At 37.6% G+C, this 19,153-nt stretch overlaps 3 protein-coding genes across 6 annotated transcripts; 1 reads left to right on the top strand and 2 right to left on the bottom strand.

The window, feature by feature from the left end:
* Positions 1–2,070: 2,070 nt before the first annotated feature.
* LOC306862854 (glycerol-3-phosphate acyltransferase 3) lies at positions 2,071–13,520 on the bottom strand. 4 transcript variants are annotated; one of them, XM_079405894.1, is made up of 13 exons: positions 13,382–13,515; positions 9,035–9,232; positions 8,644–8,710; positions 7,712–8,006; positions 6,650–6,724; positions 6,370–6,459; positions 5,812–5,905; positions 5,609–5,724; positions 5,468–5,523; positions 4,925–5,010; positions 4,707–4,835; positions 4,256–4,335; positions 2,071–3,968 (listed from the first exon to the last, which is right to left on the bottom strand). In XM_079405894.1, the coding sequence occupies exons 2-13, from the start codon at positions 9,176–9,178 to the stop codon at positions 3,851–3,853; spliced, it is 1,350 nt and encodes a 449-aa protein (XP_079262020.1). In that variant the 5' UTR covers positions 9,179–9,232; positions 13,382–13,515; the 3' UTR covers positions 2,071–3,850. The 4 variants fall into 4 exon arrangements, with proteins under 4 accessions (XP_079262020.1, XP_079262021.1, XP_079262022.1 ...); XM_079405895.1 differs by having other exon boundaries at positions 3,380–3,968; positions 13,371–13,460; XM_079405893.1 differs by having other exon boundaries at positions 3,384–3,968; positions 5,462–5,523; positions 13,382–13,512.
* Positions 13,241–18,344, top strand: LOC306862856 (BRCA1-A complex subunit Abraxas 1). The gene is made up of 9 exons (XM_079405898.1): positions 13,241–14,118; positions 14,245–14,335; positions 14,427–14,463; positions 14,805–14,871; positions 14,983–15,179; positions 15,277–15,396; positions 16,455–16,539; positions 16,637–16,742; positions 17,146–18,344. Exons 1-9 carry the CDS (start codon positions 14,032–14,034, stop codon positions 17,520–17,522), a joined length of 1,167 nt encoding a protein of 388 aa, XP_079262024.1. The 5' UTR covers positions 13,241–14,031; the 3' UTR covers positions 17,523–18,344.
* LOC306862857 (small ribosomal subunit protein bS18m-like) lies at positions 17,728–18,960 on the bottom strand. The gene is made up of 6 exons (XM_079405899.1): positions 18,814–18,960; positions 18,528–18,586; positions 18,359–18,442; positions 18,229–18,286; positions 18,083–18,142; positions 17,728–17,950 (listed from the first exon to the last, which is right to left on the bottom strand). The coding sequence occupies exons 1-6, from the start codon at positions 18,884–18,886 to the stop codon at positions 17,874–17,876; spliced, it is 411 nt and encodes a 136-aa protein (XP_079262025.1). The 5' UTR covers positions 18,887–18,960; the 3' UTR covers positions 17,728–17,873.
* Positions 18,961–19,153: the final 193 nt, after the last annotated feature.

Raw genomic sequence — 19,153 nt, 5'->3', positions numbered from 1 at the left:
GTTTTCGAATGCATTCAGAAATATAATCACTTGATAATCTGTAGAAGTTATATATATTAATAAATCATTCATATTAAAATGCTCAACATCAGTCTTACCCTGTTGACTTCAAAGTGGAAATTAAAGAGAATAGCATCAATAACCAGCAAAAAATCATTAATTTTGTATGCACTCCAGTAGAACGGTGATTCAGGATCTGTACCTGCTGAGGCTGTGTCTGCTTTCAAAGCGGGTTTATATTTAAAGCTTAATGTGTATTGTTCAATGTGACATGGTCAATTCATCATTAGTTTTGAGCAGAGAACGGATGAGTACACTTTCAATTTAGTTCACAGCCTTTCTTCATTCATCATGCCTCCTCATCATCCATCATTTCCTCTCTTTGATTTGTACAAAAAACACACTTTCATAAGTTTAATGCAATTAATCATGAAGCAGGATAATTTTCTATTAATGGACCACAACCATTATTTCATTGTTCATTTGATGAACTTGCACAGTGTGTTTCACGGAGGTGTGATTATAAACACTGCTCACCAAGCATGAATGTGTGCCACTCCACATCTTTGTTGCTGTTTCTTAAATGGCTCTGTGTACAATCTGCCTGCGCTGCCGCCACACTGTAGCTTTTGTCTTCATATAACAAGTCCTGATGAATTGGAAAAGTTGTAGGCATAGATGAGAGCTGACCTGAAAAACAAAAGCAATCACAGTAAAGGGTAAAACGCCTGGAACGGTGAACCGCGACAGCTCTCACATTCAAGGTGAAATTCTGCCTCCCTCTCCATAAAAAGAGAAACATGCATACGCACAGAAAGCAACAATTTATGATCTTGTTACTTGAGCTGAATCATTTCAACCCGTCTGGTTCCTTTGAAAGCCATAAAAGTTATTTTGCAATACTGACACAAACTGTAAAACTAAAAACTAAACTAAAATTAAAAAATAGCCAATTTGACCCCTTCCTTTATGTGCAATTAATTTACATCAATATCTAAAATCATGCTACTTAGTCTTTTAACATGTTTTTGCATGCATCTATTTGAACTAATTTAAGCCTGATTTAATCAGTTTTATTTTAGTATCGTTTAGGTACTTTTATAGTTTTTATTGATATTTTAAATCAGTACATTTGCCACTATATTCTCATTATTATAATTTTGTTGTGAGAAATGTTGCTTTGGCAACTGGCTGAAATAAATTTTTTTATATTTTATTTTATATCAGTTACCATTTATTTTATATAAAGTAATATTTTTGTTTCAGTTTTCGATAACTATAATAACCCCAATTTCTGTGCCTTAGTTAGGGAACTTATACACCTGAATTAAAAGATTCATCTTAAGCAATGATGCTGTATCAAAATTTCAGTGGATTATAAGAACATAATTATTTTTCAAACTGAATAGTCTTGAATCTCGCCCCAGATCAATCAGCCCTCAGACTCAAAGAAGTTCAGACTACATTTTAACTCAATCAAAAAGGGGGGGAAAAATCAATGTGGTCCAATTATAGCCTGTTTCATTAAGGTATGTTAATCAGAATTGCAAATGAGTTGGGCTTATGATTTCTCTTCTTGTATCCTGCCAATATACAGTAGACAGTGTTGATGAAACATTACGAGCATATTGACATCTGGTGGACTGATCAACCGCATAATTAACCCACCTGTTGAAGAACGTGTTACCTTGATTTTAAAGTGAATGAAATCTATATATTAGATGCTGCTCTTTGCTGCATTTAAACACTTCTGTTCAGTTTGAGTCCGAGACATGTTTTGAAAGCTGGATTCACAGTGTACCATGTTAAAGCATCAAGCACATCCTTTGGTTCCAGCTATGGTCCAGGAGAGGACATGTCTAAGGCCACGACAAAAGCCGAGCACACTTCTTTCATTGTATTATTTTTCCTCTCCTCAGCTCTTTGATTTGAACCGAATATGTTTTCGGTAATCCATTTTTTTCAGTCAGGTCTTGCTGGAAACAAGCAAAGAAGCATCAGTTGTGCAGTGCACTGCTCACATAAACAAAACATGACATGTAAACATAATTAAGGTAATTAGATTGTCTAAGGTAAATGATTTAATTCAAATGCAAAGAATGAGCAGATGCTTTCCAATCATGTTTTATCCAGGTTCTATTTGAGCACATTCTAAAACAGTAAAACTCCTCCTGAGGTGCCGAGCTTTTGGAGACTCATCTTCCAGTATTCCTCTATTGATTTTTCCCTCAGAGACGTATTGTACCTCAAGATCTCATACATTAGTGTAGGAGGTCCACTCGAGTCGCAGAAAAGATGGTAGAACAATGTATTTAAAAAACATTGGGCTCTAACTAATGGCAGGTCCTGGGCAGAAGCGAGGTCATTTACCCTTCTGATTAGGTAAGCCAGTCAGTTCCAGGCAAACTGTGATTTAAAATGATGTCCGACTTGAACTACATTCTCCAGGAAAATGATTTAATTTAGTGATTTATTCATATTTACTGAGTGTACTGGCATTACATTTGTATAGATCAGATCTGGGTAAAAACAGAAATCGGGGAAATTGAATCAAAATACAGAGACGTGGCCGCCTGTCGCTCGGAGTCTACATTCGAGGCTCTGCCGGGGTCACTTCCATGCTTTTTATGATGTCGCTTTGAAATCTATCCGAATCACATTAAATTGGATATAAAGATGTGCAGACACATACATCACAGTAAATGGTGTGCCAGAGCACTGCTCGTGGAGAATCCCACCTCAACAATCAGGTTATAAAATCGGCTTCAGATCCGATTAATAATTTACAATCCTGTTAGGGGAGAACAAACATTTCTGTTCAAGCAATTTAAGTTGCAGGACTGTTATTAAAGCCCGCCGCTGCCTTTGGCGGGGGCTGGAGGGTCGTCTGGGGATGAGACGGAGAGAAAGGGAGAAAGCTAAGCCTGCTCCAGCCCTCTGTGCCAGAGAATAACTATGTTCTATTTCACACTCTATGCTTTCTTTATTAAACTGCCATCGCAGCGAGCACATATTGCTCACCGTCTCCTCATTGAATTTACCGTGACTTCACCCTCTCCTTTTCCCCGTGCTGGGAAACTTTCTGTCCACTTTCTGCAGCGAAATCGTTGCGCCTAATGACTATAATGGCAGACGTTTCAATGGAGCTCCAAGTAAAATGAGCTGGTGCTCCTGCAATCAAGAGCTCAATGGTGCTTTGTGCATCACCCATCACTAATTGACACAAGGGAGACAGATTTGCCTTTTCGCAGAGGGCTGAAAAGGCTTAATGTAATTGTTGTGTATTTACATTCTACGCTGCTTTTGCTCACGTTATGTAGGCCGTACTTTGAGAACAGGAGCGGTTCTATTGTAGGACTGCTAAATATCACATTAAATTAAACAATAAAATTTCATTATTTTATTAGGAAAGGCAATCACAATAGTGAGTGGTCTTATCTGTGTCTTTTGTTTGGTAACAGTGACCTCTAGTGTCCACACAGGAACAGCCCTCTGGACCTGAAAAATACAACGTGAACATGCACAAAGTGGATATTTTAACATGCAAATCTATACAGTGTGTTGTGAGGGAATCTAGACAACAACTATTGAGAACAAGTGAAAATCTGAGTGTTTCAGCATGTCTTGTAACTATATATCATCATCACAATTTTAAGATTTCTGTATATATTTAAAAAACAAAAACAAAGAAGGACAAGCTCAGATCTCAAGAAAACATTTTCCAGTTTAAAAAAAATATGGCTGAATCATAAGAAGCAACACCGATGGATGCTGAATGATTGTGTCTGGTCGCTGAGCTAGAAGTGTTTCACACTTTCGGATCAAGTTCATAAATAGTGTGACATGAAATTTACGCGGGACCAACAGAGGCTTCATGAAAGTCCAAGCCTACGATCATACTGCTGTACATCTTCTGCTGTTCCTCCTTAAATGACTCTTTGACCTTTTCCCTCTTCAGTCCTCCATCCCTGCAACACAATGATACTTTTTGAATATCAAAAATGTGTGATAGACTCATATTAGCCAGGCCAATATTTGGTCATGTCGAGATTATATTGGCCATCATATTTGCCATCCACTAATAAATTTAGCCAACATTCTATAGGCATTCTACAGATATAAAAATAATAATAATGCATGTTTACAGTCCACATTTAATCATAATGTTTTCTTCAGAGAATATTACAATTATAATAATTTGTATAAAAATACAAAAAAATTCAGCTTTTTTGTATAGGGTTGTTTGTATTCTTACCAGGACAAATCCACCAGTCCTCCCTGATGTGCTATGGCTGATTTAACTCTGTTAGCAAAATGAACGGCATCCTCTCCATCCTACAAAAAACATATGCAATAAAAAGATCGGAAGCAATGCTCTACCAGTCAAAAGTGTAGACACACGTAAAATCCTCAACAAATCCATCAAAACTAAGTAATAACAGAAATGGAAGTGGGAAAAAAGTGTTAAACAAATCCCTTCTATCTTACATCCAAGCTTCTTTAAAGTAGTTAGTAGTAACCCTATGAATATACTACAGATCTGCACACTCTGGTGCATTCTGGGATGATTTTAAAAAGGTCTGATTATGGTTCCCATGTTTAAATAAACAAGTTTATATTAATGTCCCTGCCTAGGCTCCAGCATCCCTGTGACCTTACAAAGGACAAGCAATTTGGAGAAAGGATAGATGGATGTTTCTGCTTACCTGTTGAGTCATAGGTGGGAGGTACCACACGTTGCACACGATGGCCCAGCTTGTCATCATCCTGAGGAGGTAGCTCACCATGTTGTACTTGGCACTGTTCCAGAAGGCATCTCCAAACTGAGGGTCATACTGAAAGAGAGAAGTACATTAGGTGTGTCCCTTTTAGGGGGTAATCGTAATACTGCTGTAGGAAAACTCTAGGTTTTGGTACTCGATACCTTGATTGCTACTGGGTATATAGTTCCACCGATTTCAAAGCTTCCCTTCTTGAACATCATGACTGATGTATTATTAATGCAAGTTCCTTCAACAGACACAAAGACACACCATAGGGAATAAGATAATAAATGACAGAAATTTATTCAAATAAATGTGTGTAGTATGTGTAGAAAATAAATATGTATATTATGATTTATATTTGTATTTGTATATGGAAGCTTGTTTCCACCACAGAAATAAAAAAACTAATTTTTCTTATAATTACAAGTTAATAACAGCTCACAATTCTGACCTTTTTTTTAATAAGTTATCAATCTTGAAAACTTATGAGTTTAAATCATTAAAAATAAAATATGAAAAAGGTAATTACAACTCTCAATTATAATTTTACATAACTGCAAGTTTATATTGTGAGAAGTTTTAAGTTTTTCTATTATATGGTAGAAACAAGCTTCCATTTTTATAATTGTTTTTGTAGTAGATTAATTACTGCATTACTAGAGGCTTGCATAAGGACACAATCACATGAATATAACTTTTACCCTCTGGGAAGATCAGGATTGGCAGCTTAGTTTTATCAGCAATATGGTCTTTCAACCTGCAGAAATAGCAAAATTGAGGTTTTATGTCCTAAGCGAGGACATGTTATGCTCCACAAGACTGATCTACACACACTTTGTCACCTTTTGGCAACTGCATGGCGATCTTTCAACTCGGATCTCTCAAACCACACATGGGGACAGGACCGCACCATTGACCTCTGGATGACCCCCATGAGGCCTCCATGAACTTGACCTACCTGGGGACAATGAAATTGCGTTAAAGACACCTGAGACCCTCTAAAGACACAAAATGTCACACAGCTGATATGGTCAGCATGACTCACCATAGCATAACATCCATCATTCGCCAGAATGACAATGTCAATTGGGGATGTGTGGTTGGCAACACAGATACCTCCTTTTTTCGGCCGATTCTCTCTGATTTGCATCCCATGAGAGATATAAGAAACAATGGTCATTTGACTATATTAGGGAGTGTTTAAAAGAAAGAGGTGTCCGTGCATGGGCCGAGAATGACAATGAGACATAATAATTCTGCTTTCCCCATCTCAGTTTTACCAGATACAATGTAAGCCTTCATAATTTCTAGCACTTCTTACTAAAAGTCTCTTATGTTGTTGCTGAATTGTTTGTATCCATTTCAGTCATACTTCAGCTTCGTTTATTAATTTGGTTAGCAAAATACAGTTTGGATTTTGTTTTGTGTGTGATTTATTTAAAGTGCAAAAAAATTCCACGTAACTTTTCTAGGCATGTTTTAAACGAATATAAAAATTGAGGGAATGTATCCCGTTGCAGAAAAACACAGAGAAGCAGAGGGAACCCAAAGACAGTGAGATCAAAGTGGAAAGACTGGGATCAAAAAAGAAGCATTGACTCACTTATTATGATAGTGGATGGTAGCAGACAGGCCTCTAGCACATATTCTGTAGCATGTAATATGAACCAAATCACTGAGCCAGTTCTTCACACTGAAAGAGACACAGACCCTTCCAGTTAGGACATGCTTCTTCAAACTTTACTATGAAAATAAACATCAACATTCCATCCATATATAACAAACTTAGTTGATTTGGTTTAAAATATTTCTTATTCAATCAGTCCATAAATTAAATACAAGATGGTATGATATAATTAATTATGTCATGCAATATTAATTACATGCTGCTAGGAAGCAATCCAACAAGAGTAGTTCCTATCACCAACCAACTCAATCCGATAGCAGCCAACGTGATCCTATGACAAAGAGCAATAACTTGATTAAATATATGGATGAATCACAAAAAAGACATCCAGGTCACAATAATGAGAAATGGGAGTGGGAAATTTGCTTTAATGTAATAAAAAAAAAATCTAAATGCTGAAATACTATTATAATGTAAAATAAAGTTTTCTATTTTAATATATTTCAAAATGTAATTTATTCCCGTAACGACAGGAATCAGCATCATTTCTCCAGTCTTCAGTGACACATGATCCTTTAGAAGTCATTCTAATATGCTGCTTTAGTGTTAAAATATTTCTTCTTATTATGCTGAAAATAGTTTTGCTGCTTAATATTTTGTGGAAACCATGATGCATTATTTTAAGTTTTCTATGATGATTAGTTTAAAACAGGGCTATCCAAACTCAGTCCTGGAGGGCCGGTGTCCTGCAGAGTTTAGCTCCAACCCTAATTAAACACACCTGAAGCAGCTAATCAAGCTCTTATTAGGCATACTAGAAGCTTCCATGCAGGTGTGTTGAGGCTAAACTCTACAGGACACCGGCCCTCCAGGACCAAGGTTGGACAGCCCTGGTTTAAAAGAATAAAGTGTGAGTGATGTGACATACGGCCAAGTATGGTGACCCATACTCGGAATTTGTGCTCTGCATTTATCCCATTCAAAGTGCACACACCCGGAGCAGTGGGCAGCCTTTTATGCTGCGGCGCCCGGGGAGCAGTTGGGGGTTCGGTGCCTTGCTCAAGGGCACCTCAGTCGCGGTATTGAGGGTGGAGAGAGGGCTGGACATTCACTCCCCCCACCTACAATCCCTGCCGGCCCGAGACTCGAACCCGTAACCTTTGGATTACGAGTCCAAATCTCTAACCATTAGGCCACGACTTAAGAATAAGAATAACATTTGTAAAAGAGCAATGTAAAAGATTTCGCTGTTGATCAATTTAATGCATCCTCAATGAATTAATGTCATCTGATGAATGAAATATCAGTCCAGTCTCACCTGAGAGGCAACAAGATACAGTAACGTATAAAAACTCCCAGGCCCCGTATGATGGTGAGCCGCACACTGATGTAACAAAAGTTGTTGTTGGTTCGCGTGAGGAGGTTCCAAGAAGCCAGTTCCTCCGATGTGAAGCGCTGAGTCACCTGATCCTCAACAATATTCTCAATGCCTTTCTTACAGAAATAGAAGGCATCGCACAGTGTAAAGTCTCCCCCGGCCAGATTTTTAGGATGGGATCGTCGCAGCTCTCCGATCTCCTCCTCCATAGAGCCATCATCTTTCTCAATGATCCCTGATAACACATTATGAATTTGAAATGAGACCAGACAGAGAAGGAGAAAACTGCACAATGCTTGTGGAACACAACTATGTGCCTCCATTTACATTAATCGATTTGTCTTGTTTTGTTTTGTTTTTTTGTCTGGATATAATAATGTAAGCCTGATTTCATGTTTGTCCTGAGCTCCGGATCCAAGCAAAAATGCCTTGTCTGAAGCTGGGCAAAGTTCAGAAATAAGATCAACTGAAATTATGAAATCCACCACTTGCTGCAATACCAATTACAGTAAACTGACCATAACTGACAGGCATCAGGCCAATAATAAAAAAATTAAAATAAAAAAAGCGTAATGCACATTATTTTCTTACTGTATATAAAGAGCTGTGTCAAATAAAACAGAAAGCTTGTGACATTTGTTATCATATAAATTGACTGCGTAAATGCTAGAAAGGAATACATAAATAAATAAAACAAAAGCAGCAAACTAAAGCAGACTTTTTAATTATTGTCTAATATGCAGCATCAATAATTCCAAAGAGGAAACTGTGGCTTCACATGACATTATCTTGAGATCGAACACTTGTGTTTTATGCACATGATGTTTTGCACTTACAAATATTTTTGCATTGACAGACATCATTTCACTCACCGTTGGCTAACTGTGATGGCAGTGTTGGCTGTTCCTTCTGTCCTCTTTGGATCCTGAGCGTCGCCCACTGTCACAGAACACAGGTTTATTTTCAGGTAACCTTTAACACGGAGCTTTCTATATTCAGGGATCACTTGACTGTCGTGTACAAATCAAAGCTCAATATGTCCTGTTCTAAAAACGAAACTCTTGATGTTGACATTTATTTTAGTTTTATGCCTTTTGACCCTCTTTTGCAAGTTTGTCTTGGCATTTTCAACTTCTGCCAGGTCTAGGTAAAGGAAACAATTTTTCTATGTTTGCATCAACAATTAATTTATTTCTGATCAGATATGGAAAGCAATTAATAGTCATATATCTTTTAAAATTAGATATGATTTAGCGCCTTTACCTCCAGTGTCTTAACCAGCACCTTGATGTAGATATCTGTGAACCCCAGGGACACACCGAACATGGCAGGTAACACGATGAGCCCCACTACTATGGACAGCCACACCTGGAAGAGCATGAATGCAATTTCCCAAGCACCTTCCATCTCTCTGCTCTCCTTCCTGTCTGTCTAATGGACAGGACTCTGGGCTCGGGCCATCTGCTCAAGCGGGTGAAGGTAAAAGCCAAAACAGAGGTGGTGTGTGTTTAAAATGTTGTAATCAGTATATTAGTACTGCCTCTGGGGAATTTTTTTTATGTGGTTGGTGACCTGTTTCTGTATTACTGTACAGCATCTGACCTGTTTATTGCTGACTTCACCCTAAACAAAAATATTATGTAAACTAAACAGCTTATAAGAACCTTTATGAATATCTTTGTCATTTGTGACCATGGACCACAAAACCAGTCATAACTTATGACATGGTCACAAATGACAAAAATTATGACTCATAAGGGTCAATTTTTTAAAATTGAGATTTATACATCATCTGAAAGCTGGCTAATTAAGTTTTCCATTGGTTTGTTAGGATAGGATAATATTTGGCTGAGATACAATTATTTGAGAATCTGAGGGTGCAAAAAAAAAAAAAAAAAAATCTATATATTGAGAAAATCGCCTTTAAAGTTGTCCAAATGAAGTTCTTAGCAATGTATGTTACTAATCAAAATTTAAGTTTTGATATATTTATGGTAGGAAATCTATAAAAATATCTTCATGGATCATGGTCTTTACTTAATATCCTAACGATTTTTGGCATAAAAGAAAAATTGATAATTTTGACCCATACAGTGTATTGTTGGCTATTGCTACAAATATACCCGTCCTACTGCTTTTGTGGTCCAGGGTCACATTTTATTTAATATAATTTTTATAGTGAGAGCTAAATTGATCTACAAGTTTATTATTCTGTTGGTAGAATAGCTGATTAGCTGTAATAATGGTATTTTTTATTGACATTTGTACATAGTTGTAGTAACTATGCTATGTCTATTTGATTATTTTTATGTTATTTGTGTCTAATATCTGTAGTATCTATGGCATTTTTTATGATATTTGTGGCTAATAGTTGTATTAACAGTGGAATTTATGTTTTATTTATTTTATATGACATTTGAGGATAGCTGAAGTAATTATTATGGTATTTTATTAAATTATATGATATTTGTGGCTAATAGCTGTAGTAGCTTATTTCGGCGGAAACTATGGATAATGCATTAACCCACTTCCGACTGAAAGCTTATCAGAAATCCATATTATCTAAACACAATTCTACTAGATGATTTTAGCAAACTACAATGGCCTATAAAATAATTATCGAAAACTTTAACTTTTCTTGAGTTGTCCGGCTCCTTTCCGGTGTTCTGGTTTAACTGGTTTCCATGTTATCTGGGGACCAACTTCCTGCTTCAGGCAACAAAGCGGCAAAGGCGAGGCATCGGGGGTGGGGGGGGTGAATGGAATGTCTGTATATATGGGTATGTGTGTGATGTGAGTTCGTGTATTTGTAGGCCTGGAAATACGCCCCGCTGGTATCCAAAACAAGTTGTCTCAGTCCGCAGATTGTGATAGCGACACAGCAATTGCATTGCCATGGAAACGGCCTTGATCGGGACCCAGATGGAGTCGACAGTCACCAGGTGTCTGTGGGAAGGGTCAGGAAGCAAGAGCGTCTCACTGCAATGCCCTTCCGGGGGAGTTGTTTCTAGAACGACCTTGTCCGAGGCAGTTCTATTGTTTTGGGAAGCCGAAAGATGATAAGATTGTTTGGTCTTGGTGCGAGCGGCTGCATACCAATTTCACAGCTCTCTTTGTCCATTCTGGTCTCCAAGTCCATAAATTTTTCTCAGCACAGCCGTGAGCTTCTCCGTGATAGAATCCATATTGCGGTTGATGGTTTCAGTCTCAATGCTGACCGCTCTGCCCACTGTTTCAATCATGACGGGCAGCCTTGTGAGGCTTTGGACAGCTGTTCCCGTCTTCTGAATTCTCTGATAACCCAGGGCAAAGCCTAATCCAATCAGCAGAAAACCCGTTATCATGGTTCTGAATAGGTAGATGTCTTCAATGTCCTCCACAGAAAGAGCCGCCAGACACACGACCCGCCATCTCTCCCATGCGTCCATCGTGTAGCCAGTAGCGAACGTCCCGTCTGGACAATTGGGCTCCCCCAAGCCCAGGGCTCTTGTAGAGAATATGGTGTCAATTGCGTTGAGAGACCAGTTGATCATGATTTTTCGGTTTGGAGAGCAGTGCAGAAAGAGTCTCTCAAGTGTTAGACAATAGACAAGACGAGAGAGCAAGCAGGGAAGATAAGGGGAGGAGAGGAGAGAAAAAGCGTCCGCCTTCACAGAGAGCCAAAAGAAGTTTTTAAAGTGGTTGAATTAGATTTTAGAAATGTCTAATAATTGTGAGCAATTCTAAAGAGACACAAAGATGTTTTGTGGGACATTTTCCCCATGCAACCTCTTATGGGAAGTCGTGGCCTAATGGTTAGAGAGTCGGACTTGTAATCCAAAGGTTGCGGGTTCGAGTCTCCGGCTGGCAGGAATTGTAGGTGGGGGGAGTGAATGTCCAGCGCTCTCTCCACCCTCAATACCACGACTGAGGTGCCCTTGAGCAAGGTACCGAACCCCCAACTGCTCCCCGAGCGCCGCAGCATAAAATGGCTGCCCACTGCTCTGGGTGTGTGTGTTCACGGTGTGTGTGTGTTCACTGCTGTGTGTGTGTGTGCACGTTGGATGGGTTAAATGCAGAGCACGAATTCCGAGTATGGGTCACCATACTTGGCTGAATGTCACTTCACTCACTTCACTTATGAAAAATGAAATGGGTAAATAAAGAATTGAAGATTTTTAAATGTTCCTGTGTGTGTGTGTGTTTGTGTGTGTGTGTGTGTGTGTGTATTGTAAAGCTGTGAAAAGTGCTATAGAGGTATAATTTGAATTGTTTTTCACCTTTATTTATATAGCGCTTTATACAATGCTGATTGTGTCAAAGCAGCTTTACAGTGTCAACAGGAAAATAAGAGGGCAACAACACTCATTTTCCAGCTAAAGTCAGTTCATTGATGATTTAGTGATGTTATCCACTTCAGCTCTCTTCCAATAGTGTGTAATCAGCAAGGCAAACATGCATTTTTATGTATTAACCAGTGGAATGAACCACATCTATGCACTGTCTTTTGTAGCAGGATTTGCTTAGAGCATTAATGTCCATTTATTTATTTATATAATTTCATTTCTTTGTTGTATTTTTGTCCAGTACACAAAATACAAATTCCTTGTACATGTAAACCCATTGTATCTGGCAATAAAAGGGATTGTGAAAGAACTTGTGGAGCATTGATTGAAAGAGTTTGGAAATGTGTCCTTTCTCTATTTAAACATTGTGGCTAAGAGGATGCATGGGGAAAATGCCCCATCAGATATTTGTCCATATCGAAATCCTGATTATTACTAGTAGTGTCTTACTAGTAGTTACACTTTAAAGGTTGTCTTGGATAGTTAGCAGATGTTATGGGTTGTTTTTTTTTTACATTGTAAAATAAGAAGTGTATGTGGGCAGCCTGCCAGTGTAAGAATGTGTTTGGCCAATGATCTACTGGATCACAACATAGAACTAGACTTAAACTTCGGGGTGTTGTTATGAAATAACAGTGTTTACATTAATGGGATTCGTTGTGACGATGTGCAATTGTTCTGATTGTATGATCAAATCATTATAATTCAGCAGCATTAGAAGTGCTTTGGCTGGAGAATGACGTTAACTTATTGTGACAGTACAACTAGATTTTGGCTAGCAAACAGGTCACAAGTTAACACAGGCACATTTCCTTGATTCAGCCATGCTGCATAATGTTACGCCGAGAGTAAAATCCTATTTAAATCCAAAATCAATGCAGCTCGGTGCGTTCATTACTGGCGTCTCCCAGCGCAGCTATTTTTGGGCGAAACCCATGCCAAACACTTTTTTTCAGTAATTCAGCCGCTACGGGCGATCATACCATTAATTTGTAATCATTACAAGAATACCAAAATCGTGTAATGAGCAAGTGTTATTAGACAGCTTAATATCAGGTCAGTTTGTGCTTTCAGAATCGGCGAATCTGCTGCGGTCGTCCCATCACATCTGGAGCGAAGGACCTGAAGCAGGAAGCTGCTCACCAGATAACACGGAAACCAGTTAAACCGGAACACCGTTATCAGAAACCGCTGTGCCATAAGAGCTTAACAACAGGATCACATGAGCGGTAAAACAACAGCAACCTAACGAGGATTACGATTCAATACAGCACCTTCACAATACCTCGATTACGTTCATCTCTTCATTACAGATGTCTGAAGATGTTGTGACATGTACTGTATATCCCAAATCTCCAAACTATGTCCGAAGGTTTCGTGTGGCTGGTTAAAGTTCGGACACATATGGTTATAAATGATGCACTAGCGCCACCTTGCGGCACGTTATGAAATGTGTTATCATAATAGTGTTGTTTACAACCCTAATAAACGGACCATATCTGGTGAAAATGTATCGCTAAACGATAAGTTTATCTATAACGCATAAAATATTTTAAAAACATAAAAATATATATTGTTTGTCTTTAAAATAATATTCATTAAAATTATTCGCACAGCGTTTCTCCAAATTAGCTTTCTTGCTTACTGGGAAGTAGCCTATGACCGGGAGAAATTTAGCAGATATGAAATCCAGCCATGCAATGTTTGTCCATCAAAACAAAAAATATGCTTTAAAACCACAAGTAGATTCACGAAAACTACTATCGATGCAGAATCGCTCCGCACCACGTGGTGGCAGCATAAAATAGTGTTTAGTTGTAAACCGCCGTCTCATGCAGAGAAACGAACCCTACGAGCGCAGAAAGTTTACAGATGTAGCCTGGTAACTTAAAACTATGAGGTTGCGGTAGTTAACCTACGGTTTAGTCCAAAAGCATGGAGGAATTCAACACAACTGTTCGTATATCGGGTTTCGTGTTGAGTTCACTGATGTTTCATCATTTGAACAGTGATGCGGATGTGGTAAGTGGCAGAACATCCCAGTGTGACCGTATAATCCTTGGTTATGAATTAAATTGCAAACTAAGATGTCTGCTAAGCGTTTCCTCAGTCCCATAACTTCTGTTTATATTTGTATTCTGTTTAAAGGAAGGTCTTATTCTTGGAGAGAGTGTAGGAGAGGAGAACTGCAGGATCACAGACTCACAAATTGATCACATACAGTTTGAGCACACTATAAGTAAATTGACTCTAATTATATAATATTTTCATATAGAAGTTGCAATACAAAACCTAAAAACATTAGTTTCATGATGTTTTCTCTTTTTCAGATATTCAGAAACACATCCCTTGTCATAAACTCCATAGGTAAGTCAATTGCTCAGTAATTATTTTAATTTTTTTACATAAACCTCTTTTTATATTAAGCAGTGGTTCTCAACTGGTTTTGCTTTATGGCCTGGACTTTACATTTGAACATCAAGTGTGGTACAATATGGTACGAAATTGTTTATCATACAAAACTGATCAAATATGTACTGAAAATCAGATTTGCGACAAAAAACTTTTATACAGAGTTTTACTTTTCACATTTAGCATTTTTATGTATTAATTTTTTTATGACCACAACACACCAATTGAAAACCACTGATATAGAATTTTTAAAAACATTGAAATTTTATTTACCTTTGCCTCAATCCTTTTGAAAGCTTCTACAGTAATGTCGGTGATGTCAGTGAGGAGAAAATCAGACAAATTTTGTCTGATTACCAAGAGGTATTTCCTACATTTTAAAACATTTGCTCATTTTCTACTGCTGAATATATCCAAAATGTGATTTTGCATTAACAAATTGTGTTTTCTTTTTACACATTTACTTGTGTCAAGGAGAATGTGATTGGTTGGTACAGACAAAGAAGAAACACCAGACAGCAAATGACCTTCATGGAACAAGTAGTTCATCAGAATATGAGAAAGATCCTGTCCAATCAGGAACTTGTTTTCATGCTGCTCACACCGTCTCAGGCAACAGCATCAGGCTCCACCCATCGACTCGAATTCTCCGCTTTCATATGGCACAGCAGGTGAGATCTGAGGATTTTACACTCAACTCTGCCACACAAACATTCAGTAGACTTTTGAAGCTTAGATATCTAATGTGTATGTATTATCTCCATGCAGCCAGTACATCAACATCCCCATCTTTGTGAGCAACCTGGGAAACCTTGAACAACAGGACTACTGGAGAGTGTCAGGCACATGTCCATCTTTAGGACAGAGTGAAGCTGTTAATCAACACAGGTACATTCAGAATGTTATTTGCAGTTAAAGGAATAGTTCAAATGTAAATGTATTTGCTTATCCTGTAGATGGAATGGTTTCTTCATTGGAACAGATTAGGAGAAATTTAGCATTGCATCACACTTGCTCACCACTGGATCCTCTGCGGTCAATGGGTGCCGTCAGAATGGGAGTAATCCACAAAACCCCAGTCTGTCAATAAACATCTTGTTTGTTACAAACATGCAGCTTTTCGCTATAGTTCCTTCAGTAAGGTGTTTTTAACTGGTTCCACTTCTAGACAAAATATGAGTCTATAATTCATAATAAAGCTTACTCCATTAAAAAAAAAAAGTGATGTCCCTGATGTCCCTCACATCAAAATACACAGACATTTTTGTTCAGAACTGTTTTTGCATGTAAATGGTGCTTGATCTTTGTGTATTTCTCTCCTGATTCAGACTAGATGATCGTTTTTCACTGGTGAAAGCAATATTATGAATAGATTAATTTTAACCAGAAGCTAAAACATCTTAATGGTGGATTTGTTTCTTCTAAATACACAGTTTTTTACTTTACAACATATTAACCAACTGACTGAAGTGGTGTGGATTATTGTGATGTTTTCATACTGTGCTGTTTGAACTCTCATTCTGACGGCACCCATTCACTGCAAAGGATCTATTGGTGAGCAAATTACGTAATTCTAAAATATTCAAAATCTGTTATGATGAAGGAAAACTCGTATGTCTTGGGATAGCTTGAGGGTGAGTACATTTTCATTTTTGGGTGAACAATTATCTTTCAAGTCTTTTTGGTTTTGCTTGCCAAGGCAAACTTTTTTGCCTGGTAGATGGTAAAAATGCGAAAACATGCCATAGACTTTTAAGGAGGGGTCAGAGCCAAATCTAGAGATCAGACTTTCAAAGAGATCTGGAGGATCATGACATTACTAGCTATGCTTGAAACCACATAGTACTGCAGTAAAAACACATTTAGGAAAGCACTGCATAGTATTTTTCTCCACACAGAATATACGAATCTAGCTTTAGAGGTGATCATTTATTCTTGTCTCTCAGGACAAAATTCTTCTGCTCAGGGGATGATTTAAAAGAGGTCAGAAATATCAGCAGCATGAATGATGCCCTATTAGGAGAAATGCAGGTTAGTAACTACATTTATTAGTTGCTAAATTTTATCCAGTGTGATTTGAGTATATGTAAATCATATGAACAATTCATATGTGTCTTTTGTTATACAGGAAGTGTGTGAGAAAGTGGAGAAGAGTGAAAGGGCAGTAGAGAAGCTTCAAGAAGAAATCACACAGCTCAAGGAGACAATCAAGAAACACTCGGAGGAAAATGAAAGTAAGATCTCTCTTGCACTTTATATGGGTACCTCCAAGGCCAATTACGCACTACAAACTTAGGCTTGTCTGCAGATTTCAAACAAAAAGGCTTAAGTCTTGTAGTGTGTGCTTGCATACAAATTGTTTTAAGGTAGCAGTTGTAACCTTATTTTTGTATTTTGTTGATAAATTTTATTCCTATTCTCATTGTAGTAGTATAACATTGCATAAAGTCCGGTTTCATTCGATTATTATTTGTTTTGTTTTTTAAATACCATTTTGTACAAACCACAGATCAGGTTTATTATCTTGAACTAAAAACGATTTTATTGTAAAATTAATATTTTACTTTTGTGTGTGCTTCCTTACTTATCTTAATGTAATGTAGCAGTAGTAACTCTATAAGTAACTTTCTATTTCAGCCCAAAAACATGCCTCTCCAGATGAACCCAAAGAGAATGTACTTCTGTGCTCAGCTCTCAGAACGCTCTTCCCCGATGCACCTTCATTACGGACACAAACCCTCACTGTTCAGGGTCGCCCTGTGTTAGAACTGTGCTGTAATACTGACCATAACCTTGATATTCTCACCAAGCTGCCTCTGATTCTGGAGAATCAACCCACCAGGAAGAAGGACACAGCCCCCCGACTCAGGAAGAAATGCCTTGCCGCTGGTTATCCTCAAAGACTTAAAAGGAAGAGGAAAACTAAAGACACCAGCGAGTCGGCCTCTGACAGCGAGTCAGATACAGAGATTGATATGAACGGACAGAACAGAAATATCTCTCCTACCTTTTAAAGAATGAAACTGAGCCTGGTTTTATTGGTAAAGCAATCTAGCCACGACTGGAACGCATTACACATTTTATACTTGGAGGTTGCCTTTATCTTAATATGGGTTCTATTTTGTTAATTGTTTAATATCATTTTTTTTTTACTTTATTTGTAAATGTTTATAAATTCCTTGATGATTAAATACGGAATTCACATGTGGTGCTTTATTTAAATGAATTTTTATTCATTTTCTACATGGATTTCTGGCTCATCAGGTTATAATAATTGTTCCATTGTTTATTTTGCACAATTTAATAGATTTTACAGATTTACAGAAACAAAAGGAAGGTCTGCAGTTTCAGTCTTCATACAGAACCTATTCAAAATGTTTGATACCACAAATATCAGGGTCTTTAATAAACTGTGGATCCTTCAGAGTGACTGACATAAAACCTGCGGACATTACAAAGACCTTTGTTAGTCAGATACTCTGGGTTTACTGTATAGCCATGGTCATTTTACCGAAAGCACAGAAATATTTAATTCATAAAAAATAAAATCAAATTAGAGCCATAAATTCTTTACCCATTGAACGAGCTTTCTTTATCGCCTTCGATACCTCTTTCTGCTTCCGACCACACAAGCCTGTGAGCAAGAGTTATGGTGTCCCAAATTACTAAGTCACATTTATGTAAAATATTAATGTGAACATTTGAACCCAGTCCTCTCACCTGTTATGTGTCTGCCGTATATTCTGCCTGTGTGTGGTGAAATAAACTGGGACAACAGCTGGAGAAAAAGAGCTTTTTGATTATTTTGCCAATAAAAATATTTATAACTAATTTATAATATTTTACCAACCTGAACGTTTTTGAAGTCTACAGTTATATTGCACAGGATGCAAGTTTTCGGGGGGGACATGTATGGGTTTTCCATTTTCATAGGCTGGATAAGACATCAAGTTATAATATTAGTGCAAATAATGGTTTCAGAGAACTTCAGCAATTAACGCATGTAAAAAAAAACTTACCATATCATCTTTCTTTCGAGGTTCTTGCTGAGATGTTGTCAGACTTCTGATGCATTGTGCTGGAAGAGATGAAATAGAGAGACTTAAAAAAAATACGTTTAATCTTATATTTTCCTGTAACACCTAGTTAGAGCAAATTAATATTAAATGTCTATTATTGATAAAGAAGCTGCGTGCTTCTCATAAGCGTGATTACGAAAATGTACTAGTTACTGGGTAAGAGAATAGACGTCCTGAAAAACATTTTGCATACTAAAAGACTGAGAAAATAATGTAGCAGCGATACCTGTAGCCCTAGGTGTGACCGGGTGCTTGGGAAGAGCCTGTATTAACAGGCGACTAAGAGAAAGGGCAAACATTCTTGGATGTGTTCAGGAGGCCACCATGACAGTTTCTGCTTGCTTCTTCTGCGGAGTCACGCTTGTTGCAATCTACCGCCCTCTACAAGATCGGAGCAAGCCAACTTCACTTCAAAATGGATATGAATATAATTAAAATATAATATAATATAATAATATGGCCTTTTGATATACATGATAAAGGTGCAAAGGAAAATAAATTAAAATGAGTATGAGCTTTAACGTTAGTATTTTGTTAAAAGATTTTGCTTCTTTGCAAGACTCGCA

This window comes from Barbus barbus (assembly GCF_936440315.1).
Source record: "Barbus barbus genome assembly, chromosome: 43".
NCBI lineage: Eukaryota > Metazoa > Chordata > Actinopteri > Cypriniformes > Cyprinidae > Barbus > Barbus barbus.
The sequence above is the reverse complement of the archived record's forward strand: the minus strand, read 5'-3'. Positions and strand labels throughout refer to the sequence as shown.

What these genes read in the sequence shown, in the direction of transcription:
- LOC306862857 (XM_079405899.1), bottom strand. Translation starts at nt 18,886, where the DNA reads ATGTTTGCCCTTTCTCTTAGTCGCCTGTTAATACAGGCTCTTCCCAAG. An exon ending in ATACGGCAGACACATAACAG is followed by an intron (nt 18,143 to 18,228) that starts GTGAGAGGACTG and finishes TCTTGCTCACAG; the next exon opens with GCTTGTGTGGTCGGAAGCAG. An exon ending in AAAGAAAGCTCGTTCAATGG is followed by an intron (nt 17,951 to 18,082) that starts GTAAAGAATTTA and finishes TAATGTCCGCAG; the next exon opens with GTTTTATGTCAGTCACTCTG.
- LOC306862856 (XM_079405898.1), top strand. Translation starts at nt 14,032, where the DNA reads ATGGAGGAATTCAACACAACTGTTCGTATATCGGGTTTCGTGTTGAGT. An exon ending in GAAGCTGTTAATCAACACAG is followed by an intron (nt 15,397 to 16,454) that starts GTACATTCAGAA and finishes CTTGTCTCTCAG; the next exon opens with GACAAAATTCTTCTGCTCAG. An exon ending in ACACTCGGAGGAAAATGAAA is followed by an intron (nt 16,743 to 17,145) that starts GTAAGATCTCTC and finishes TTTCTATTTCAG; the next exon opens with CCCAAAAACATGCCTCTCCA.
- LOC306862854 (XM_079405893.1), bottom strand. Translation starts at nt 9,178, where the DNA reads ATGGAAGGTGCTTGGGAAATTGCATTCATGCTCTTCCAGGTGTGGCTG. An exon ending in TGCTGGTTAAGACACTGGAG is followed by an intron (nt 8,711 to 9,034) that starts GTAAAGGCGCTA and finishes GTTCTGTGACAG; the next exon opens with TGGGCGACGCTCAGGATCCA. An exon ending in GGACTGGTGGATTTGTCCTG is followed by an intron (nt 3,969 to 4,255) that starts GTAAGAATACAA and finishes ATTGTGTTGCAG; the next exon opens with GGATGGAGGACTGAAGAGGG.